This window comes from Cetorhinus maximus, unplaced genomic scaffold, assembly GCF_964194155.1.
Source record: "Cetorhinus maximus unplaced genomic scaffold, sCetMax3.hap1.1 HAP1_SCAFFOLD_684, whole genome shotgun sequence".
Classification (NCBI taxonomy): domain Eukaryota; kingdom Metazoa; phylum Chordata; class Chondrichthyes; order Lamniformes; family Cetorhinidae; genus Cetorhinus; species Cetorhinus maximus.
This window is the reverse complement of record NW_027596626.1, coordinates 27,751-54,273: the sequence shown is the minus strand read 5'-3', so window position 1 is coordinate 54,273 and position 26,523 is coordinate 27,751. Positions and strand designations below refer to the sequence as shown.

Below are 26,523 nucleotides of genomic sequence, written 5' to 3'. Positions count from 1 at the left end.
AAAACCCATCCCTGTCAGTCCAGGATAGAAATGCACAAAATTCTCTCCTCCTGCTGATAGGGACAGGGATGTCCGCGCATGCGCCCTGCTGTACAAGATGGCGGCCGTTAATCCGGGCCTCTCACCGAGGAACGCGGATCCGGGCAACTGCCGCCCACAGATACCAGCGAGGAATCGGTAGCTTGTTATTCTGGCTTCAGAACGACTCAAGGTGTTTACGAAGCCTGTCCGTCCACCGCCGGCTCCATCTCTCCCTCAATTCCGCCCTTTATCTTACCGGCTGCGGACCTGACAAACAAACAGCTTTCCTTCGCCCTGCAATCACACTGCGCATGCTCCAAACTCGAGGCGGGATTGCACCTGCGCATTGATGTCCTGCTCCAGCAGCCACACTGCGCATGCTCCCGTCACAATGCCTGGGTGATTGATGGCAGCTCTGGACCAATAGGAAGAGGTGGCAGGACTGCAGGACCAAAGGGGTGCGGCTGGCCCACCAGCCAATTGGAGTGAATTGGAATGCCGCCAGGGGGGCGATCGTTCCCTCAGTGACACCCTGGTCCACTCCTCCATCACCCCCAACTCCTCAACCCCCACCTACGGCATCTCCCCATGCATACGCAAAATATGCAACACCTGCCCCTTCACATCCTCTCTCCTCACCGTCCAAGGGCCCAAACACTCCTTTCAAGTGAAGCAGCATTTCACTTGCATTTCCCCCAACTTAATCTACTGTATTTGTTGCTCCCAATGCGGTTTCCTCTACATTGGAGAGACCAAACGCAGACTGGGTGACTGCTTTGCAGAACACCTTTGGTCTGTCCGCAAGCATTACCCAGACCTCCCTGTCGCTTGCCATTTTAACACTCCACCCTGCTCTCTTGCCCACATGTCTGTCCTTGGCTTGCCACATTGTTCCAGTGAAGCTCAACGCAAACTGGAGGAACAGCACCTCATCTTCCGACTAGGCACTTTACAGCCTTCCGGACTGAATATTCAGTTCAACAATTTTAGATCTTGTACTCCCTCCTCCATCCCCACCCCCTTTCCATTTCTTCCCCCTCCCATTTGTTTTTTCCAAAAATTTATATAGATTTTTCTTTTCCCACCTATTTCCATTATTTTTAAATGTATTCCACCCATTGCTTATTTCACCCCACCCCGACTAGAGCTACCTTGCTTGTCCTGCTCTCCACTCTTAATTAGCACATTCTTTTAGATAATATCACCACCTTCAACACCTCTTTGTTGTTTTGTCTGTAACATATTTTGGTTATCTCCTCCTATCACTGCTTGCTTGTCCCAACAACGCCCTCCCCCTTCTTCCCCTCCCCTCCCTCCCCCACCCCTTAAACCAGCTTATATTTCACCCCTTTCCTGTTTCTACTTAGTTCTGTTGAAGGGTCATGAGGACTCGAAACGTCAACTTTGCTCTTCTCCGCCGATGCTGCCAGACCTGCTGAGTTTTTCCAGTTATTTCTGTTTTTGTTTTGCGTCATTTTGAAAGCTGGTTTGCCTCAAACTCCAGGAGAAAACTGGACCTTTCTGTTTGTGGCTTTAAACAGATGAAACCCTATGGGTGTGGAGCAAATATTTCAACATTTGTTACTGAAATGTGGGAACATGTTGAAACAAGGCACAAACTTAAAGGAATAACTGGGCAGACAGGGAATTCACCATTAGAACAAGGGGAGTCCTTGGTTTCAATAAATGAACCGGCAGGAGGGTTAGGGCAGGTCAGGGAGAAGGTTAATATTCAGAACAACACAGAATGTAAAGGAAAAACTGATCTCAAAGACAATTTGTTGTAATGTGTGTGGAGGGGATGTACTGAACCAGGTTTAAAGGGGTTAAACATGTTTTCTATATTGCACAATCACAAAGCTTCAAAGCCCTCAACATTAATCATGACAAGTGGGAAGCTAATTGATGATTGATGCAATTGGAGACACCAGCTGTGGGCAGGAGTTCACCACCACAGCGACATGTCGTTTCAGAAATTCCAACACAGACAAACAAGGTGTCAGCAGAAATCATCCCGCAACACGAGTAAGGAAAACCTTCATATGAGGCACTTTTGCCTTTACAGAGTCGGCTTGTTCAGCCATCAGATGAAGTGCAACAGATCGTCTCATCTGATCTCACCAAAGTTCTGAGGCTGCATTCGCCATCATCTCTCACAGATGGACAGATGCTAAACATATGGGACAATCACATTAAAATCTGGAACTCAGATGGGGATAAGGATTGGTGTTAGGTGGGAAGGTCTGGATCAATGTCTTACTCCAGGAAGCTTTAAAATCAGAATGACAGCATGTCAGAAATTATTCCTGTGATATCAGTGATCCCATTCCTATCTGTTATTAAGACCGATGGAAGTACTTAGTGGAGACAGTAGCATGCTGGAGGATGATGTACACAAGGGTTTTCTGAACTGAGGATAATAGTGAGGGGAAAGGAAGGGATCTTGAAAAAAAACAGACTCTTCATGTTACAAAGGACATGGGACCTTCCACTTGGTTTGACACAACACGCACACACACACAAACCCACATGGATACACTTCCTATCGATCAGGTGGACCAGGTTTTGCCTCACACCACCAACCCGACTACTGACTAAGACTGGCGATAAAGTATCAGTGTCGGTAAGGACCAAAAAGTTATAGAAATTCAAATAAACGTCACCCTCCAGGGACTCAAAGCAGTTTTGACTATCTAATTCCAGCACTTTCTCTGAACCTTAATCTATAATGGACAACATCTTGAACAGACATAATGACAAAAAGCTAAGCCACCAATAGATATTAGGTGGTCTACGGCCACTCTGGTGATCAGCCCTGGTGGGAGATTTTAGACAATACAGAACATCTTTGCATAATTGCAGCCTCTACTTTCCTATTGGTATTACAGATGATTCCCCTTATATTAGACCATAGACCATAAGACATAGGAGCAGAAATTAGGCCATTCGGCCCATCCGCTATTCAATCATGGCTGATAGGTTTCTCAAACCCATGCTCCCGACTTCCCCTCGTAACACTTGATCCCCTTAGCAATCAAGAACATATCTATCTCGGTCTTAAATACACTAAATGACCTGGCCTCCACAGCCTTCTTTGGCAATGAATTCCATAGATTCACCACTCTCTGGCTAAAGAATATATTGATTTGATATTGATGGTCTTGGTGAAGGTCAGGCCACAGAGCAGAATGGCTAAAAAGATGGCTCCAAACTCCCTTTAAATCTAACCCTCTGATTTCGGTTTTGTAACCATCTTTCCATCCATCTGCTGCCTGGCCCTTCACTCCACACAGCCTGATCGTGGTCACCTTGTACACACTGTTATGGATAACAAGCGGGTTACAAAACAGAAAACAGAGAAAAGAGGTTAAGAGAAACGACTTGGCGCTGCCCATTAAAGCGATGCTGCAGCACCTCCCCCATCCTTGCCGCCGCTTCCCGGTTTCTTCTCCCATTTCCACCGAGTCCGACTCGCAACAAAGGAGCCGCCCAGAATGCCACGCGGCTGGCCCTGGGGAGCACGCGCACTCTCAGCGCCTGGGGAAAGGCGTGAGTTGGTAGAGCGTTTTCTGGGGCGCGGGGGATTATGGGAGCTGTGGCTGCCATTAGGAACATGGTCCAGTGCAGTAACCAGTAGACCGGGTATAGTGTCTTATAAAAAAGGACATGATCTAGTGTATTATAATCAGGAAGAAGGTCTAGTGCAGTAAGCAGTAGACTGGGTCTCGTGTATTATAAACAGGGTCATGGTTTAATGTAGTATAAGCAGGGATAGGGTCCAGCGCAGTAATCAGTAAACCAGGTTTAATGTATTATAAACAGGGACAGGGTCCAGTGCCGTAATCAGTAAACTGGGTCTAATGTATTATAAATAGGGGTAAGGTCCCGTGCAATAATCAGTAGACCGAGTATCATGTATTATAAATGTACTTCCAAGGCCAGTATTTGATGCCGATCTAGAACAGGGCCTAGTGTGATATAGGTAGATATCATTACAAACATGATCTATCACAGTAATAATTGAGACAAGGTCTAATGAAATATAAACAGAAACAAGATCTATTATAGTAATAACTGAGACAGGGCCTAGGTGATAGGTAACCCATGGTATGGATTTCGATTGGTTATAGCCTTTGCTTCCCTACCTTGCCTTGGCAGGATCATGGTGTCGCTCCTGCGACACATACTACACTTGAGCTTAGCGAAAAAGCCGAGAAGCGAACAACCTTTTTTTTTGTAAAAATATACTTTATTCATAAAATATCTTCAATCACATTCCAAACCATTTCAAAAACAACATTACAAGGGTACAATCCAGGTTACACTTTTACAAGATGTATCACCAGGTGCATCAGTACAAACAATATTACAATCATTTACAGCCTTTCATTTTGATCTGTACAGCCCGAGGGGCTCTAAACAGTTCCCAGTCTCTCGGTGCGCTGTGGTAGAAAGGTCTTAGACAGCGACCCTTCCCCATTGCGCCTTTGCGGCAGCTGCCCCAAGCTTTAGTGCGTCCCTCAGCACGTAGTCCTGGACTTTGGATTGTGCCAGTCCGCAACAATCGGTCGGGGACAACTCTTTGTGCTGGAAGACCAACAAGTTTCGGGCAGACCAAAGCACGTCTTTCACCGAGTTGATGATCCTCCAGCTGCAGTCGATGTTTGTCTCGGTGTGTGTCCCTGGGAACAGCCCGTAGAGCACAGAGTCCTGTGTCACAGAACTGCTCGGGATGAACCTCGACAGCAACCACTGCATCTCTCTCCAGACCTTCTTTGCAAAGGCACAATCCACAAGGAGGTGAACAACGGTCTCTTCCCCACCACAGCCACCTCGAGGGCAACGTGCAGAGGGGGTGAGCCTCCTGGCGTGTAGGAAGGATCTGACGGGGAGGGCCTTTCTCACCACCAGCCAAGCTACGTCTTGGTGCTTGTTGGAAAGTTCTGGCGATGAGGCATTCTGCCAAATGACTTTGACAGTCTGCTCGGGGAACCATCCCACAGGGTCCACCCTCTCCTTATCCCTCAGGGCCTCTAGGACGTTACGTGCTGACCACTGCCTGATGGACTTGTGGTCAAAGGTGTTTTTCTGCATAAATTTTTCCACCAGGGACAGGTGGTACGGCACGGTCCAACTACTTGGAGCGTTCCGCGGCAGCGTGGCCAGACCCATCCTTCGCAACACCGGGGACAGGTAGAACCTCAGCACGTAGTGACACTTGGTGTTTGCGTACTGAGGGTCTACGCACCGCTTGATGCAGCCGCACACAAAGGTGGCCATCAGTATGAGGGCGATGTTGGGCACGTTTTTTCCCCCTTTATCTAGAGGCTTGTACATCGCGTCCCTGCGGACACGATCCATTTTCGACCTCCAGATAAAGCGGAAGATGGCTCGAGTGATCGCCGTCGGGCAGGAGTCTGGAATGGGCCAGACCTGCGCCACGTACAGCAACAGCGAGAGTACCTCACACCTGATGACCAGGTTCTTACCCGCAATGGAGAGGGAGCGTCGCTCCCACATGCCCAGTTTCCTCTTCACCATAGCCACTCGCTCCTTCCAGTTTCTAACGCATGCCCCGGTCCCTCCGAACCATATCCCCAGCACCTTCAGGCCGTCAGCCCTGACAGTGAAGGGGACAAAGGATCGGTCAGCCCAGTTCCCAAAGAACATGGCCTCGCTCTTCCCACGATTTACCTTGGCTCCCGAGGCCAGTTCGAACTGGTCGCAGATGTGCATCAGTCTGCGCACCGACAGCGGATCCGAGCAGAAGACGGCGACGTCGTCCATGTACAGGGAGGCTTTTACCTGAGTGCCTCCACTGCCTGGGATCGTCACTCCTCTTATGCCCAGATCCTTCCTGATGGACTCGGCAAAGGGTTCTATGCAGCACACGAAAAGGACAGGCGAGAGAGGACAGCCCTGCCTGACTCCAGATTTAATCGGAAAGCTATCTGTTTCCCACCCATTGATTGAGACTGCGCTACTGATGTTAGTGTAGAGCAGTTGGATCCAATTTCGAATTCCCTCCCCAAACCCCATTTTGGAGAGCACATCCCCCATGTAGGTGTGCGATATTCTGTCAAAGGCCTTCTCCTGATCCAAGCTGATGAGGCAGGTATCCACACCCCTGTCCTGTACATAGGCAATCGTATCCCTGAGCAGCGCCAGGCTGTCAGAGATCTTCCTGCCTGGCACAGAGCAGGTCTGGTCAGGGTGAATCACCAATTCCAGAGCGGATTTGACCCGATTGGCGATGACCTTGGACAGAATCTTATAGTCCATATTCAACAGTGAAATGGGTCGCCAATTTCTAATTTCCTCCCTTTCCCCCTTGTGCTTGTAGATGAGGGTGATGATGCCTTTCCTCATGGATTCTGACATACTACCGGCCAGGAGCATACTCTCGTACACTCCTAGCAGGTCTGGGCCGATCAAGTCCCACAGAGCCGAATACAACTCCGCCGGCAAGCCGTCGCTTCCGGGAGTTTTACTCTTCTCGAAGGACTCGAGGGCCTTAGTCAGTTCATCAGGAGTTAGCGGTTTGTCTAGGCTCTCCCGCGTACTGTGGTCTAAGACCTCCGTGATAGAGGACAGGAAGGACTGGGAGGCCGTGCTGTCCGTGGGCTTCACGTCATACAGTCCGGCATAAAAGGATTTGCTGATCCTCAGAATGTCGGACCGTGATGACTTTACTGAGCCGTCTTCTTCCTTCAGGCTGCTGATCACAGAGCGCTCTCTGTGTACCTTTTGGAAGAAGAAACGTGAGCACGTCTCATCCTGCTCCACGGAGCGGACCCTGGAACGGAAGATGATCTTGGAGGCCTCCGAGGCAAAGTGCGAGGCTTGCTGGCCCTTCACCTCTTGGAGCTCCTCCTTGACATCGACCCCCATCGACTGCAGCCGCAGCAGATTCTGCATCTTTTTCTGGAGTCGGGACATTTCCCTCTGTTCCTTTCTAGCTTTCTGGGTGCCTTTGCGGATGAAAAACCTCTTGATGCTTCCCTTGATCACTTCCCACCAGTGTGTCAGGGACTCAAAGAGGGGTTTCACGGTTCTCCAACCTTTGTAATCCCTCTTGAGCTCCTCAATGTTCTCTGGGGTCAGCAGTTGCACATTTAGCTTCCATGCCCCCCTGCCCCCCCTCAGGTCCTTCTCCAAGTTGCAGTCCGCCAGTAGGAGGCAGTGGTCAGAGAAGAACACCGGCTTGACCTCGGTGGATCTGACTGTGAATGCACGGGACACAAACAGGAAGTCTATCCTGGAACGAATGGACCCGTCTGGCCGCGACCAGGTATATTTACGCTGCGCTCCGTCTGCAGGGTTGCTGAAGACGTCGTGCAGCTTGGCATCCTTAACTGTTTCCATCAGGGATCTGGACGTAGCGTCCAATCTGCTTCCGGCCCTGCCGGATCGTCCAGCCGCATCGATGATGCAGTTGAAGTCCCCGCCCAGAATGACCGGCCTGGAGGTCGCCAGCAGCAGTGGGAGCTGCTGAAAAACCTCCAGCCGCTCAGCCCCTTGTGCCGGGCCATACACGTTAATTAACCGGAGTGGAGCGTTCTTGTACATTACGTCTGCTACGAGGAGTCGCCCGCCCACCACCTCCTTGACCTCGGAGACGGTGAAGTTGCCTCCCCGCAGCAGAATACCCAGGCCGGAGGAACGAGAGTCGTTTCCGCCCGACCAGATTGATGGCCCATGGGACCACCATCGTGACCATTGCCTGTAGGAGCTGAGGTGCGGTATCGCACACTCCTGCAGAAACAACAGGTCAGCTTTGACCTTGGCTAGGTAGTCCAAGGTCGCAACACATCGCGTAGTAGATTTAATGCTACGCACATTTATGGATACAATCTTTAAACCCATTTTAAAGCATTTATTCTCCTACCAAACCCACTGTCTCTGAGAGTCCCAGACCTTTAGTCTGCTCCTTCATACCCGTAGTGAGCTCAAATTCCTTCACTTTGGATGGGCTGAGGTAGATCTCCTTGGCCGTGTTCTGCTCCGGTGGCATCTGGAGGTTCACGTAGAGAGCGGGTTTTGAGATGACCTTTGCTGGAGAAGCTTCTCCAAAACTCACCCCCTCTGGGGTGTTGCTGTTCCCGGCTTCCTGGAGCTGGGGTGCGATGATTGCCTCACTGCTCCCAGATTCCAGGGGCTGTGGTGCACTGGCCTCCTCAGGTTGCAGGCAAAGTTGGGGTGCGCTGGTCTCCTTGTTGTCTCCAATTTTCTGGAGCTCGGGTGTCTCGTCCTCCAACGCCCTGGAGCTTTGCCGCCTCTTCTGTCGGTGCCGCTCTGGCACTTCATCATCCGAAGAGCTGCTGCCCTTGTCATCCGTGTCGGATGGGAGACGCCTCTTGCCGCTTCTCTGGGAAACGCCTTTGCTTCTTCTTCGCTCCCTCTTACTTTTCTTGTTCTTCACCGTCCGCCACTCCCCCTGCTGCTTTTCCACTGCTGCCTCCTCCTCCATTGATTCGCTGTCCTGAGGACTGGGAGGTACAGGGGTTAGTGCTGTTGATTGGCTCTCTGTTGCCTCAATCTCTTTCTCCACCTTGTCTCTCTCTGTGTCCTCCTTTGTCCCGTTGAGCTCCCTGGGGGCCTTGGTGGTTGGAGTGACACGGAACATTTCTTCTGCTTCCCCCTGGTCGGCTTTGGCTGCCTGTGCGTAAGTACGGCAGCGTTTGGGGCAGGTCCTGTAGAGGTGACTTGCCTCGCCACACAGGTTGCAGCACTTGGCCTGTTTGCAGTCTTTTGTCTGGTGCCCTTCCTGTTTGCAGATCTTGCAGAGGGAGGCGCTGCAGTTGGCCGCCACATGACCAGCCTTGCCGCATGAGCGACAATGCTTGGGTTGCCCAGCGTAGACCAGGTAGCCCCGGTTTCCCCCGATAGCGAATCTGGAAGGAGGGTGGAAAATGGCTCCCTTACCATCGGTCTTTAGCGTGACCTTAAACAGGCGTTTGCCTGTCCAGATCCCCAAGTCGTCTCAAATCTCAGTGCCGCTCCCCACCTTATCGAAGTACCTGGTGAGGAAGGTGACCACGTCGGCGATGGGGACGAAGGGGTTGTACACATGTACCATCACCTCACGTTCCCGTTGCAACGGCAGAGAAACAAACAACCTACACTATCATTGTTTGCTCCCCTGCCAGGTAAGTATGCCCTAAACTCTCACACGCTGCCAGCCGGCATCAAGCACTACCTCTCATAGTCACATACACTCATTTTTAAAAATCATAACGTCACCCTGTTCATATTTTTCCATTAAACAGCTCAGTTTTTATCATGTATTGTAGAACATGCTTAACTATCCCTCTAGATGGAGATAAGGTAGCTGATATACTGTCCTCCGTTGATATTTGCATAATGCCTTAAAAGGAGACTAACCGCCTTGCTGGGCCACTGGCTGCAATATGGGTGTTCTCCAATTAGTGGCGCTGTTCCCTCAATATAAGACACTCGTTCGGCCTCAGCTGGAATATTGTCTCCAGTTCTGGGCGTTACGCTGTACCTTGTGTGTCCTGCCATCCAGTCATAATTAGCAGATTCTTTTAGATAATATCACCACCTTCAACACCTCTTTGTTCTTTTGTCTGTGACATCTTTTGATTATCTGCTCCTATCACTGCTTGCTTGTCCCTACAACCACCACCCCCCCACCCCCCAACCACTTCTCTCCCCCCACCCCACCCCCAACTTAAACCAGCTTATATTTCACCCCTCTCCTATTTTTACTTAGTTCTGTTGAAGGGTCATGAGGACTCGAAACTTTGTTCTTCTCCGCCGATGCTGCCAGACCTGCTGAGTTTTTCCAGGTAATTCTGTTTTTGTTTTGAGTTATGAAGATAGTTTGGAGAGGTTGGGACTGTTCTTCTGGAGATGAGAAGGTGAAGAGGAGATTTGATTGAGGTGTTCAAAATCACGCGGGGGTTCGATAGAGTAAATAGGGAGAAACTCATCGAGGGAATGAGAGGGCACAGATTTAAAGTGATTTGTAAAAGAAGTTACGGGGAGAAGGCGGGAGAATGGGGTTGAGAAACTTATCAGCCATGATTGAATGGCGGAGCAGACTCGATGGGCCGAACGGCCTAATTTCTGCTCCTATGTCTTATGGTCTAAGTAAATGTGATGTGAAAAAAAACTTTCTCACACAGCGACTGGTTCGAGTCGGGAATGCACTGCCTGGAGGTGTGGTGGAGGCAGGTTCAACTGAGGCATTCAAGAGGGCAATAGATGATTATTTATATAGAAACAATGTGCAGGGTTACAGGGAAAAGGCAGGAGAGTGGCACCAAGTTACAATGCTCAGAGAGCCGGTGCAGACATGATGGGCCAAATGGCCTCCTTCTGCATCGTAACAATTCCGTGAACTGAGGCAGAGTAATGTGTAATATAAAGAGAGACATGGTCGAGTTTGGTAATGATCAGATAGGGTCTAGTGCAGTAATATCTTGAATATAGCCGATTGTAATATAAGGAGAGATATGGTGCAATGCAGTAATAACTGAGGTAGATCTTAGTATGTTATAAATAGAGGCATTGGCTTAGTGCAGGAATCTGAGACAGTGTCTTCAGTAATGTAATCAGAGATACATTCTACTTTAACATAAATACCCATACAGTCTATTTTAATATAAACAGTGACTCAATCTGTACTTTTGGGAGGTTTTAATTCCTCATTTATCAACAGAAGCAGACATAGTAACAAAGTTCAATTGTGAAACAACTTTATGGAGACAAAGTCAGGACAAGTTTATCAAGTTTCATGTAAACTACAGCAACAAGCTCTGGCAGTTATTTACAGTTTAATGTGGGTTATTCTACCTGTGTCAAATCTGTTTCTTCTCTGTTTCTCCTTCTCTTGGCTGCTGGTCTTGGTTTCTTCTCCTCCGCATGGCCTTGCTCAGGAGGATCTCTTTCTTGTTGCCTCTTATCCAATTAACCTCTGCCCCATCCCAATCAATATTCATCCCTGTGGTGATCATGCCCTGAGAATGTTTCTCTTAACCAATCAGGTATAGTTCATGTCAGCAATGTTAGCCTTAGTTAATCACCTAAATTTTCGTATTCACAGTTCATGTCAGGAATGTTAGCCTTGGTTAATCATATAATGTTCCGTGTATTCACCGTGGTTCAATTTCCTCGTACCTGCAGGCTGCTACATCCTGTTGCCATTTATCTCAGAGAGGCCCCTACATTCCTGCCTTTGGCTCACACAAACAATCTTCAAGAACTTTAGCTTTTAGCTGCAGTAAGTGTTTTAAAGATTGTCATTATTTCCCAGAATCTTTCTCCCTTGGAATTAATTTATATTATGCCCTATTTATCCATTTTCCTTCCTCACTATAACACAAAAGGGGTTTTAACAGAGTTCAGTGTTAATAATTTTACACCATCTTCTATTGAAGACCTCTGGTTATTCTCTTTCCCACGAGAGAAAACGTTCTCTCTGTTTCCTCTCTATCGAAATCTTTCACAATTTTAAAGACCTCTATTAGGTCACCCTTCAGCCTGCTATTTTTCAGAGAGAAGAGACTCAGTCTGTCAATCCTTTCCTCCTATGTATTTCTGGTATCATCCTTGTAAATCATCTCTGCTCCCTCTCCAGTGTCTCTCTATTTGTTTTATAAAATGGTGACCAGAGCTGTACTCATTACTCTCAGTGTGGTCTGACCAGGGTTCCAGGCAGCTTTAGCAGAACTTCCCCACATTCCAATTCCATTCCTCAAGAAATAAAACCTAGTGCTCGATTTGCTCGTTTTATGGCCTTGCTCTGAATGATACAATTATACTCAGAGATCTCTTTGTTCCTCTTTTCTACCCAGACTCACACCTTCCAAGTAATAAATGACCTCCTCATTCTTCTGACCAAAATCTACTACCTCACATTTATCTGTGTTCAACTTCATTTTCCGCTTCTCCCCAGCTTCCCTACCCACTATCCGAAAAGTCGCTGGAGAACACATCCCCGCTATACTGCCTGCCCTGCAGTGATTCCACGCTCTAACAACTGTTAATTAGCTGGAGACGGGACTCCCGCCCCTCACTCGGGAGGAAGTCCCGCCACGGAGACCAATCTGTGGCCAGCAGCTCTCCTGAGCCTGCAGCATATGAAGCTGCAGTGGACAAGATTGGGACTGCATGCAGTTCCCAGAGCCGAAGTCCCAGGAGTCCGGGACCAGGTAAATGTGGGGATCTCAGGGTGGGGAGGGGAAGTTCAGACCAAGGGGAGCTGAGGGGGGAGGGTGCTTGTGTTGGTATAGAAGCCAGTGGGGGAGGGAGGCCCCACGGAGTCAGACCTTTTGAGGGGGCAGCCAATGTTAGAAGGGGGCTGCTGATGGAGGTGACCCCCTGCAACTTCCCAACCAAGAACCGAAAATGGTTCATTTTCAGGCTTGCCCCTCACCCCCGAACTCCACCCACCAGCCTGATAATTGAGGCTGTGCAGGAAAAGGCTCTCAAATGGTCAATAATTGGCCATTTAAGGGTCTCAATAGATGTAAGGGCAGGCAGGCCAGCCTGGGCCTCGCCGGTCCAAGTGTAAAATTGTGGAGAGGTCGGATTGGGCGAGAGGTCGGACTGGGCGAGAGCCCGGTGGGAAGACTATCTGAGAAACGTGATGATCACTCCTGACTACAAACCCATCGGCGGAGGGACGTAACATTCTGTCCAGGGAATATTGCTGAAAAAGGAGACATGCTGTTGAAGCTTTTCGTCTTCTGCTCATCAGGACAGATTTGCAAGAAAACCAATAGTAAAGGGAACAAAAATTTGTACTGCATGAGCAGAGAGTGCTGAGGTTGGCAAGTGGACTCTGAATGGTAGAGGCATTGCCATGGAGAATGCAGCAGGGAATTATTTACTGCAAAGCTTTTGCTTAAATACGAACCAGGTAGGTCATTATCCCCCCAGACCCGAATATAAAACAGTGAACGTTATCCGCCAGACTTAAATATAAAACAGTGACCATTATCCCCCAAACCCGAATATAAAACAGTGAACATTATCCCCCAGACCCGAATATAAAACAGTGAACATTATCCCCCAGACCCGAATATAAAACAGTGAACATTATCCCCCAAACCCAAATATAAAACAGTGAACATTATCCCCCAGACTCGAATATAAAACAGTGAACATTACCCCACCCAGACCCGAATATAAAACAGTGAGCATTATCCCCCAGACCCGAATATAAAAGTGAACATTATCCCCCAAAACCGAATATAAAACAGTGAACATTATCCCCCAAACCCAAATATAAAACAGTGAACATTATCCCCCAGACCCGAATATAAAACAGTGAACATTATCCCCCAGACCCGAATATAAAACAGTGAACATTATCCCCCAAACCCAAATATAAAACAGTGAACATTATCCCCCAGACTCGAATATAAAACAGTGAACATTACCCCACCCAGACCCGAATATAAAACAGTGAGCATTATCCCCCAGACCCGAATATAAAACAGTGAACATTATCCCCCAGACCCGAATATAAAACAGTGAACATTATCCCCCAGACCCGAATATAAAAGTGAACATTATCCCCCAAAACCGAATATAAAACAGTGAACATTATCCCCCAAACCCAAATATAAAACAGTGAACATTATCCCCCAAACCCAAATATAAAACAGTGAACATTATCCCCCCGGACACGAATATAAGACAGTGAATATTATCCTCAGACCCGAATATAAAACAATGAACATTATCCCCCAGACCTGAATATAAAACAGTGAACATTATCCCCCAGACCCGAATATAAAACAGCGAACATTATCCCCAGACCCGAATATAAAACAGTGAACATTATCCCCCAGACCTGAATATAAAACAGTGAACATTATCCCCCAGACCCGAATATAAAACAGTGAACATTGCCCACTGGTCGGGAGTTGTCTTGATGGATTGAGACTGCGAAATTCCAATATTCCAGATGTGTCTATTCCAGGAACCTGGTTTAAGGGAAGGATCATTAGAGACCAGGGACACCCCCTTCATACTGGGCTCATGTGAGAAACTGCACTAATGAGGTTCAGGAATGATGAACACGATGGGCCAAATGGCCTCCTTCTGTGCTCTGTGGTCCTTGTGTACATTTAAAGTGAGTAGTAATGACCTGGAACCCACTTCCTATGAGTGTGCTAGAAGCAGAGGTGATGGAATGATTTCTAATGGAAATTGGATGGGCACGTCAGGGAAATGAACCTGGAGCACTACAGGGATAGGACTGGGCAATGGGACTGACAGGTTTTCTCTACAGAGAGCCAGCATGGACTCGATGGGCTGAATGGCCCCATTGCCTACACTAATGACTCAATGATCTAACGAGAGAGATTTCAGCTGCTCCAGTCTTTCCAACTAACTGAAGTCCCTCATCCCTGGTGGCAATATCATAAATCCTCGCTCCAGACTCCCTAAGAACTTCGCAAATTTCCTTGAATGCGGAGCCCATATGTAGGGCGTTCTAGAGGGATAGAATGAAAAACACGGAGTTTATGTTCAGAACCATGGTTAGATTACACTGGGAGGATGGTCAACATTTGTGATCTCCATTTCGAGAAAGGAAATAAGGCACTGGAGGAGGGGAAACAAAGATTCACAAGAATAATACCTGAACTGAGAGCATTTACCCCTCATGAAAGGCTGGGGCGCTATTCTCTAGAAAAGAGAAGACTGAAGGGTGACCTGATGGAAGTCTTTAAGATTATAAAGGGGTTCAATAATTCAATAGGGATTTCATGAGAAACATCTTCATCCAGCAACTGGTGAGAATGTGGAGCTCATTACCACAGCGAGTGGTTGAGGTGAATAGTATGAATACTTTTAAGGTGAAGCTAGATACATACATTAGGGAGAAAGGAATAGAAGGATATGCTGATGAGGGGAGATGAGGGTGGGTGGAGGCTCATGTGAAGCATAAATACTGACATAGACAATTGTGCTGCCTGGCCTGGCCCCGTGCTGTGGACTCAATGGAACAGCGACAAATGTATTTATTTTAGATCTAACTGCAGTGGTAGGAAAAACACTCTTTACTATTCAGGGTGAAATATGTATACATCATGAGCTTCTGTAGATCATTTCCGTGGAAATGTGCACTCCCAAGCTCAAAGAGCATCAGCCCACTGGAAACAAAGTTGTGAGACCGGCCAGTCCAGCAGAAAGAAACCCTCCGACCCTCCCACTTCACCAACTGTCAGAATGAACATTGTTCAGTCCTGGATTAACAGCAGCAACAACAGCAGAATCCAACCCCTGTATTCACTCGTGAACTCGCTGGTGTCTCAGTAAGTGTGATGAATGAGTGAATCCCTTCTCACACACGGAGCAAGTGAACGGCCTTTCCCCAGTGTGAATTCGCTGGTGTGCCCGTAGGTTGGAGGACTGAATAAATTCCTTCCCACACTCAGGGCAGGCAAATGGTTTCTCCCTGGTGTGAACTCGCTGGTGTGCCCGCAGGCTGGAGGACTGAATAAATTCCGTCCCACACTCAGGGCAGGCAAATGGTTTCTCCCTGGTGTGAACTCGCTGGTGTGCCCGCAGGTTGGAAGACTGAGTGAATCCCTTCCCACACTCAGAGCAGATGAACGGCCTCTCCCCGGTGTGAACGCGCTGGTGTGTCCAAAGGTTGGATGACGTTGTAAACCTCTTTGCACAGTAAGAGCAGCTGAATTGTCTCTCCTCAGTGTGAATGCGTTGGTGTGTCCAAAGGTTGGATGACGTTGTAAACCTCTTTGCACAGTAAGAGCAGCTGAATGGTCTCTCCTCAGTGTGAATGCGTTGGTGGACCCTTAGATCTGCCGCACTTTTGAAGCCACTCAAACAGTCAGAGCATTTAAAGGGTCTCTCATCGGTGTGAGTAATGTGGTGTGCCATCAGGCTGGATGACTGAGTGAATCGCTTCCCACACTCAGAGCAGGTGAACGGCCTCTCCCCAGTGTGAACTCGCTGGTGCTTCTGCAGGGTGGATGACTGAGTGAATCCCTTCCCACATTCAGAGCAGGTGAACGGCCTCTCCCCAGTGTGACTGCGTAGATGAATCTCCAGCTGTGATGGGGTTTTGCATCCCTTCCCACAGTCTCCACATTTCCATGGTTTCTCCATGGTGTCTCTCCAGATTCGACAATGAGTTGAAGTCTCGTCCCCACACAGATAATGTGACAGACAACAGTCTCTCACTGCTGTGAATGGTGCGATGTTTGTTCAGATTGTATAACTGGTTAAGTCTCTTTCCACAGTCAGTACACTGGAACACATTCAGTCAGGCGTGTGTGTCTCGGTGCTTTTCCAGTCACACTGATATTTAAAACCTTTTGAAGCAGACAGAACAGACAAACATTTCTCCTTCCAGATTCAAAGGCCAGTGTTTTTCACATCCCAATGAATCAAGTGACTTTGTTAGGTTACGATGTGATGTTTTGAGATTTCTGTCTGCCAATCCTCTCCTTCTAAAATACTGTAAAAAGCATTTACAAAACCCATCATTGTCAGTATAGGACAAAAAGTCAGAACAGCCAATTCTAGTTGCTTTGGCTTATTCTTTCCTCTCTTGATATACAAGGGGAACGGGGCTCTACAGAGAGTCAGCATGGACTCAACTTGCTGAATGGACAACTTCTGTGCCTTAATGACTGGAAATATATACAGTACTATATAGGAAAACTAGAAATAATAATAAATGTACTTTATTAAAGAACCATAAAAATGTAGCATTTACTATATTAATACTAGATATACACAACCTATATCCAAGAAATAGAGTCATAGGGTTTTACAGCACGGAAAGAGGCCCTTCAGCCCATCGTGTCTGTGCCGGTCATCAAGCCTCTATCTACTCTAATCCTATTTTCCAGCACTTGGCCTGTAACCTTATGTGCTATGGCATTTCAAGCGTTCATCTAAATACTTCTTACATGTTGTGATGGTTCCTGCCTCTACCACCCTCTCAGGCAGTGAGTTCCAAAACCCCCCCACCCTCTGGGTGAAAAAAGCTTTCCTCAAATCCCTTCCAAACTTCCTGCTCCTTACCTTAAATCTATGCCCCCTGGTTACTGACCCCTCCACTAAGGGGAAAGGTTTCTTCCTATCTACACTATCTGTGCCCCTCATAATCTTGTACACCTCAATCAGGTCCCCCCTCAGCCTTCTCTGCTCTAAGGAAAACAACCCCAGCCTATCTACCCCTTTTTGATCCCCTTTTTTTTACTATCACTTTTATTTCTTAATTTTTATTTGTTTATTTAGATATCTTTTTTCCCACTTATTTTCATTACTATTATTTTTAAAATTTATTTCCATTTTTATTCATTGTTTTATCCCCAGCTTTTAGCCTTTTTGATCTTTTTTTCCCACCACCGTCTCCTCCCCCCACCCCACCCACACTAGGGCCATCTGTCACTTTCAAGAGTGCTTACCCTGGTCTTGCCATTATCACATTCTGCTTTCCACGCTTCATGTCTCCATTAGCACCTCCTTTAGCCAGTACCACCGCTATTAACAGCCCTTTGACCTTTTGTTTATGACACCTTTCGCAATCTCTCCTTTGCCTCCACCTATCGCTGGCTTTCTATCCAGCTTCACCTGTTACACCTCCTTTAAACAGTATTTATTTCACCACATTTCTACATCCCTTTAGCTCTGGAGAAGAGTCATACGGACTCGAAACATTAACTCTGTCTTTTTCTCCACAGATGCTGTCAAACCTGCTGAGTTCATCCAGCATTTTTTGTTTTTGTTCCAGCCTATCTAGTGTCTCTTCACAGCTGAAATGCTCCAGTCCAGGCAACACCCAGGCAAATCCCCTCTGCACCCTCTCAAGCGCAATCACATCCTTCCTACAGTGTGGTGACCAGGACCATAAGACCATAACACATAGGAGCAGAAATTAGGCCATTCGGCCCATCAGGTCTGCTCCGCCATTCAAGCATGGCTGATAAGTTTCTCAACCCATTCTCCCACCTTCTCCCCGTAACCTTTGATCCCCTTACCAATCAAGAACCTGTCTATCTTGGTCTTAAATACACTCAATGACCTGGCCTCCACAGCCTTCTCTGGCAATGAAGCAGCCTTCTTTAGCCACTCTCTGGCTAAAGAAGTTTCTCCTCATCTCTGTTCGAGAAGGTCTTCCCTTTCCTCTGAGGCTGTGCCCTTGGGTCCTAGTCTCTCCTACTAATGGAAACATCTTCCCCACGTCCACTCTATCCAGGCCTTTCAGTATTCTGTAACTTTCAATCAGATCCCCCCTCATCCTTCTAAACTCCATCGAGTATAGACCCAGAGTCCTCAAACGTTCCTCATATGTTAAGCCTTTCATTCCTGGGATCATTCTCGTGATCCTCCTCTGGACCCTCTCCAGGGACAGAACATCCTTCCTGAGATACGGGGCCCAAAATTGCTCACAATATTCTAAATGTGGTCTGACCAGAGCCTTATAAAGCCTCAGCAGCACATCCCTGCTTTTATATTCTAGTCCTCTCGAAATAAATGCCAACATTGAATTTGCCTTCCGAACTACCGACTCAACCTGCAAGTTAACCTTAAGAGAATCCTGGACCAGGACTCCCAAGTCCCTTTGCACTCCAGATTTCTGAATTCTCTCCCCATTTAGAAAATAGTCTATGCCTCTATTCCTTCCTACCAAAGTGCATGACCTCATACTTCCCCACGTTGTATTCCATCTGCCACTTCTTTGCACATTCTCCTAACCTGTCCAAATCCTTCTGCAGCCTCCCTGCCTCCTCAATACTACCTGTCCCTCCACCTATCTTTGTATCATCTGCAAACTTAGCCAGGATGCCCTCACTTCCTTCATCTAGATCATTAATGTATAAAGTGAAAAGTTGTGGTCCCAACACTGACCCCTGCGGAACTCCACTAGTCACCGGCTGCCATCCTGAGAAGGACCCCCTTATCCCCACTCGCTGCCTCTTGCCAGACAGCCAATCTTCTATCCATGCTAGTACCTTGCCTCTAATACCATGGGCTCTTATCTTTCTGAGCAGCCTCCTGTGCGGCACCTTGTCAAAGGCCTTCTGGAAGTCCAAGTAGATAACATCCATTGGCTCTCCTTTGTCTAACCTACTCGTTACCTCCTCAAAGAATTCTAACAGATTTGTCAGGCATGACCTCCCCTTGATGAAACCATGCTGATTTTGTACACAGTACTCCAGATGTGGCCGAACTAACACTTTATACATCTCCACCATAACCTCCCTGCTCTTGTATTCAGTGCCTTGTTGAATAAAGGCAAGTATCCCATATGCCTTCTTAACCACTACCTGTCCTGCTGCCATCAAGGATTGATGGACATGCACGCCTAGGTCCCTCTGATCCTCTACTTCCTCGGGTCCTACCACTCTTGTGTACTCCCTTGCCTTGTCGTCCTCCCAAAATGTAACACCTCACGCTTTCATGTCCTACCTTACTAGCTTGTAGTCTTAAATGTCAGCCATCTCCTGGGGAAATCAACCCTTTAATTGTGAACATTAGGAAAGAGACCAACCTTTCAACCAGACAAATTAATGTGTCAAGTTGAGGGAACAAAGAATGGCAATGACTTTAAGAGAAAGAGACCTGGGCCAACCTTTCCAGAGTCTGCACCCTCCCTGGATTCACTTCCTCTCCCTTCAGTTCCTGCAAGTCCATAATTAAACCCCAGAATAAAAAATCAAATCGAAGTAAAAAACATTCATTTCCACACAGATGTTGCCCAGAGGAGGAAGTTTTGGTTTGAAGCTGATTGTCCACCTTTCGCATTGTGACGTCCACAATGGAACGTTCACCGAATCAGCCAATAGAAATCCCTCTGTTCCGCGGTGACGTCCTCGGGTTCCAGTCTGCAGGCCAGGCGCGCGGACACTGGAGCCCCGCCCCCACCCGTTTTGCCCCCTCCCCCTGCACCTCCTCGAGACAAGGTTTCCAGGTCAAAACAAAAACAGAATTACCTGGAAAAACTCAGCAGGTCTGGCAGCATCGGTGGAGACAAAAAGAGTCTACGTTTCGGGTTTTGTTTTTATCTCAAGGTTTCCAGGTCACTGGCTGACGGCTCCGGCCAGAGGGAGAAGTCGCTCGGCGAACTCCCCATCCCCCCCACTGTCTACGACGGTTGGCTGGTTCAAAAAGAGATCGAGCGACCGCTGGCGGCAACTGCACTGCGCCTGCTCCGGACAGCAGCGCTTTCTGCGCCTGCGCTGCCAGCTGAGGGAGTGGGGGAGGGGAGTTTACAACGTGTCTTCCCCTCATTTTCTTCCAAGTCCTGTAGTTTGATTTTAAACAGCACAACATTTGTTTTAGCTTCACACACTCTAAAAATAGAGGCCGAGTTTCCTCAATTTCTCCTCATAGGAAAATCCCACCCCGCAGGCATTAATCTGGTGAACCTTTGCTGAACTCCCCCTGTGACAAGTATATTCTCCCTTAGGTAAGGAGACCAAAACTGTACTAAACACTCCAGCTAATGGAGGGAGTGTGTGGGGGGGGCAGCTACTTACAGCGCTTGGGGAGTAAGAAAGGAAATAATGTTCCAGAGAAATTAAGAACAGGCAATTCTAGTTTCTATCCTGGACTGAGGGTGCTGACTTTTATAAACTCCTTTGAGAGGATATTAGAAGAGGAGGATTTACAGAGACGAAAATCGAACCAAACATCAAGTGAAGAATTGGCAGTCACTCAATTATTGCGTGACCTGAACATCATTGGCCTTTGAATCTTGAAGGACAAAACTTTGTCTGTTCTGTGTGCTTCAGAAGATTTTAAAATCAGTGTGACTGAGAAAGGACGAAGACACACACCCGAGTGAGAGTGTTCCAGTGCACTGACTGTGGCAAGAGCTTTAACCAGTTAAACAGCCTGTAAGAACATCACTATTTACAGCTGGGAGAGACTGTACATGTGCTATATGTGGACGCCTCAGCTGATCAACGAACCTGAAGAGAGACTAGGAGGCCCGCACCATGGAAAAACCATGGAAGTATGGGGACTGTGGGAATGGATTCAGATCCCCATCTCAGCTGGAAATTCATCAACGCAGCCACACTGGAGAGAGACCATTCACCTGCTGTGAGTGTCATTCATCCCACCTGCTCAGACACCAGGGAGAGGCCGTTCACCTGCTGTGAGTGTGGAAAGGCATTCACTACTTCATCCGACCTGCTGACACACCAGCGAATTCATACCGGGGAGAGGCCATTCACCTGTTCTGATTGTGGGAAGGGATTTAGTCGGTTATCTCACTTACAGGCACATCAGCGCGTTCACACTGGGGAGAAGCCGTTCACCTGCTCTGATTGTGGAAAGGGATTCTCTCACTCCTCCAACCTGCGGATACACCAGCGAGTTCACACTGAGAGGCCGTTTAGCTGCTCCGAGTGTGGTCAGGCATTCATTGATTCATCAAGCCTGCGGATACACCTACGAGTTCACACCAGGGAGAGGCCATTCATCTGCTCTGAGTGTGGGAAGGGATTCAGTCGGTCGTCCTTCCTGAAGGCACACCAGCGGATTCACACCGGGGAGTGGCCACCCACCTGCTCTGAGTGTGGGAAAGCATTCATTGATTCTTCCAGCCTGCTGAGACACCAGCATCTTCACACTGGGGAGAGGCCGTTCACCTGCTCTGAGTGTGGGAAGAGATTCAGTCGGTCAACCTACCTTCGGAAGCACCAGCGAGTTCACAAGTGATAACAGGGGTTTGATTCTGCTTTTATTGTTGCCGTCAATCATATCCCGGACTGAACCTTGTTCATTCTGACGATTGTTGAAGTGGGAGGGCCGGAGGGTTTTTTCCTGCTGGACTGGCCGGTCTCATGATTTTGCTTCCAGTTGGCTGATGCTCTTTTAGCCTGGGAGTGCATGTTTCCACCGGAATGATCCACAAAAGCTGATGAAGAACGTTTATTTTATCCTGGATAGTAAATAGTGTTTTTTCTACCACTACAGATAGGTCTCAAATAAATACATTTGTCTCTGTTTCATTGGGTCTACAGCACAGGGCTTGGCCAGCAGTTATTGCCCATCCCTAATTGCCCTTGTTCAGAGGACATTTAAGAGTCAACCACATTGCTGTGGGTCTGGAGTCACACGTAGGCCAGGTAAGGACAGCAGATTTCCTTCCTAAGGGACATTAGTGAACCAGATGTTGTCATCATCAGACTTTTAATTCTAGATTTTTGTTTAATTCAATTTTCACCATCTGCTGTGTTGGGATTCAAACCCAGGTCCCCAGAGCATTACCCTCGGTGTCTGGAATACCAATCCAATGACAATACCACTATGCCACCACCTCCCCATTTATGCTCCACTCGAGCCTCCACCCACCCTTATCTAAACCTGCAATAATATTGTTCACCTCTATCAAAACTCCCCTCAGCCTCCTTTACTCCAAGAAGAACAATACCAGCTTCTCTAACTTAAACTTGTAAAAATCCTTCATCCCGGGAACTATTCTGGTAAATCTCCTCTACACCCTCTCAAGGACCCTCACATCTTCTTAAGTGTAGTGACCAGAACCGGACTCAGGACTCTCATAGTGGCCTCACCAGAGCTTTATAAACTATTGGCACAACTTCCCTCCTTTTGTTCTCAATACCTCTGTTTCTGAAGCCTAAGATCCCATATACTCAAAACAGGAATATCAAACCTTTTTACTTGAACATTAAAAGCATTTGAACAACAATCTTGAAATGGCTAAAGAAGATTTTGACCAACAAAGGAACGAGCTGTTGCCACAAAAACAAGACTTCCTGAACTTCTTGTCTCAAAATGAAAATCCAAAATGTTTGAGTCTGGGAAATGAACTGAAAAATGAAGTTCCAACTCCAACTGATCAAGAAGAAGACACTTTAAATGTGGAATTGACTGGGATATTCCTTTTGGATTTAAACAATGGAGAAACTACAGACATGGAAGAAAATAAAGCTCAAAAGGTGAACTCTGAACAGACGGATTTTCAAACTGAAATTGAAAATACACATATGAACAGCAATGAGGGCTCTCCTCTTGCAGAAGGAACTTTGGACTATAATTATTGTAAGAAAACTTTCAGAAAACACTGCAAGCTGTAATGTTTCACATCTTCAGTGGAATGTGATTCCAGGACATGGAATTTAGCAGTGTGCTGTTATCAAGATAGACTTGTGAATTTGAAGTGGACGTTGGAGGGATTATTATGTGTATTGCATGTTATAAGATAGTTAAACATAAGCATAGGACTCAGGAACAGGTATTTTTATTTTTGTTTTGGATTTCCAGCATCCGCAGTTTTTTGCTTTTATAACAGGAGTCAGCCACTTGGCCCCTCGAGCCTGCTCCGCCATTCGATAAGATCATGGCTGTTGTTAAGATGTACAGCAGGTTGTAAGTTGTAATATTCTAAATAGGATATTACGAGGGTGAGACATTTTCATTTCTTCCTGAGGAAGGTGTAGTGAATATCTTGTTTCATAATTCACATTTTAGAAATATAACTTTCAGTTTGGGAATTGGATTTTTTTTAATGTACGATGAATGGAAAACCTGGGCTGAGAATCTGACAAAAACACCCTAAGGGAATTCGCAATCGCAAGGTGTGGCCCATGTTGATTTAAGAAGCCAAAGCTCTCGAAGGGTAAGAACTGTAAAACAGCAGGTGGGCTTTTTTAGCTGGAGACTTGGAGACATTGGGTCTGACAATTATTGTGGGTGAATTCTTCATGCAGACCTCAGGGAAAAAAGGTTTGGTTTTGAAGCTAAAAGTTAATAAATTTAAATATCAATTGGACATCCCAACTGGTCTCTGTTAACATAGGGATAAGTGATTCAGGGTGGAGCCTTGGTTGGAATTCTGGGTGTTTCTCACAGAAAGCAGGCAGTCTGCAGTTCGCTTGGAAGCAGTCAGCTGTGGGCCCAGAGCTGTGAACCAGCTGTGGGACGAGAAGCCTGAAGGGCCATTAGGAACTAGGGGTGATCCTAATGTTTAAATCCCTCAGCAAGAAGTCAGTGAAGCCCACGCTTGGACTGAGGAGTCCACAGTTTTTAAGTATTAAAGGAAAGTTGGAGGGTTGTTTAGCCAAAAGCTAATGGAAGGACCACCATAAAACCTTGGAACTTGGAGAACAGTTGGAATACTGAGGAGAATTAAAAGTGAATTCTGGGGAGTTTTGACAAACCTTTGGGATGGTCCCAGCAACAGAAGTGAATGAACTTTCAAAACATCGTTAAGTATAAGAGAACTCTTGGAAGTTAAAAACTAGAATTGGGTTAATAGTATAAGTCTTTATAAACTATAGTGTTAAGTTCATTGTGCTGGTTTTTAATTTTCTTTTCTCTTATATACACAGTAACATTTGTATTTGTTTAAAAACATGGAATCTTCTGGCGTAATTCTTTCAGTTAATCACTGGGTGTTTGAATTTCACTTTAAAAGTTAATGGTCACAATTGGGATCCTAACAATAGCCACAAACAATATTTCAAAAAAGGAAAAAGAAAACATATGATTTTTCTTCATTTGTACAAAGCATTACATTATGAGACACCCCTCAACCAGGGTTCCTAATAATTTCTGAGTTCAAGCACTTATTTTCGTGAAACAATCTGATAATTGATGACTAAACTTGGAACTAACTGTAGTCCCTTCTAAAGCAGGAGGGTTATTGCCCAGCACTGAGCCTAATTTGGAATTTCTCCCATAGACCAATTGATAGGGACTGTACCCTCCAACCATCTGAAGTGAATTCTTTACATGAACCATCCACGTCAGTGCAGTTGTCAGCTTGCAGTTTGGCTGATCAGCTAAGATTTTATGCAGCATTTCATCGATCACGGCATGATTCCTTTCACAGAACCCATTGCTGAAAGGAGTTTCAGCTGTGATGTTCATGACCACAATGTTCATGTTTTCACACACGTCTCTAAACTCATTTGCAAATTCCCCTCCATTATCAATCAGAAACTTAGCTGGTGCCCCAAGTCCAGCCCCTATCCATTTCTCCATGACTTGGTCTACAATCACCCTTTTGTCCTTGCCATGTATTATTGGGGAAAGACTAAAGTGGTTACCCTGTCTATAAAGTGTAGAATGAAAATATTTCTGTCTTTGTCCCATACCTTTAGATCCATGGCAACTACCTCGTTAAAGTCACGTGCCAAGGGAAGGTTTACAATAGGATGTGACGGTGTCCTCCGATACTTTTTTTACACATTTCACACCTTGCATTAATCTCTTCTATGAGCCTCGTATACTCTTCACCAACCTGCAGGAGTTTCAATCCTTGACAAGAAGGGTGAGCAAACTGTCTTTGTAGCTTTAAGACAATTTGCTTTTCTTCTCGCTGATTCTTGTCACTTGATTCCATTAATCCTTCTCAAACACTCTGATTCGAAACAGCAGATATTGTTAAAGGGATACAATAATGTCCTGATTGAGTAAACTGCAGTCTCACTGACTTTCCAAAAACAGTTGTCTTATCTTGATTCATGTCCAGTTGCAATTGTGCCTTTTATCTAAGGTTTACTCAACAGTGAGGGGATCTCACGAAAGACTACACCAGTCCTGATAAAGTGGCAGAATCCAGATATTTTGCATGGAATCACCACTCTTTTTAGTGGCTTCAATGTGTGACATCACCCAAACCTAAACAAGTTGAACCCTCCTTAACCTTGTGTCCATCTTCACCATTAGGTGAATCTGGGTAACATCTTCACCAATCTGATCCACATACTGTCGAGGTGCAGCCACTATCTAACACAGCACAGTTGAAAGCGTCTGTGAACAATATACTCATCAATGGACCAAAACTCTTTGTGACGAGTACAATTCCTTCAGAGTGATAATTGTCATGATCTTCAGCCTCAGAATTCTCTGTGCCATGAGTCACTTTGAAGACCCTGATTTTACACTTTGGCTCATAATCAAATTTTGAGTTAGTCCTGAAACACTTGTTAATTGTTCCCATTCAACTATTAGTGCTGTTCCAATCCAGATCTGCTAAAGGTGCTTTCACCCTCATTCAAAACCTGTCAAACTCCGATTATGCTCACAGGCTTTCTTGTAAATCTCATCAATGAACCCGAATAGAAGATCCAAACCTTCATCGATATTCAACTGACAGGCATCCAGCTCACAAAATACTTCTGTTCTGATTTTACTTTTGTTAGGAAGTGACAGTGCCAAGGCCAAACCTTGTTCCCTCCTTGGTTGGGACATAACCCGTGTCCACATATCCACTTCATTCTTCCACTGGTCGTATGGCTCAGACTCCAAGAATAGAGGCTGGGTATCAGACCCTGACAATTGCTTTCAGCCATTTCTCACAAAAATTACTAGGACTGTAAGCTTTTGTCCAAAATTTTATCTCCGTTTAGTTTCCATTCTTCGCCATTAGGCAAGCAATCTGTTACCATGACAGCCTTATGGTGAAGAAAGAAACTGGAGCCAATCTTTACTTGGTACAGACTTATTCACAGAGTGAAACTTTAGTTATATAACTCCTGACTCCACTCCATGCCAGTTTCTTTT

General features: G+C 46.5%; 1 protein-coding gene and 1 pseudogene across 1 annotated transcript; one reads left to right on the top strand and one right to left on the bottom strand.

Moving 5' to 3' along the window:
• The window catches only part of LOC144674523 (uncharacterized), a 45,586-nt pseudogene that overhangs the window by 17,986 nt on the left and 1,077 nt on the right, over positions 1-26,523 (bottom strand).
• LOC144674528 (uncharacterized) lies at positions 19,799-26,357 on the top strand. Its single transcript, XM_078535832.1, has 3 exons — positions 19,799-19,871; positions 21,116-21,296; positions 21,378-26,357. Exons 1-3 carry the CDS (start codon positions 19,799-19,801, stop codon positions 21,706-21,708), a joined length of 585 nt encoding a protein of 194 aa, XP_078391958.1. The 3' UTR covers positions 21,709-26,357.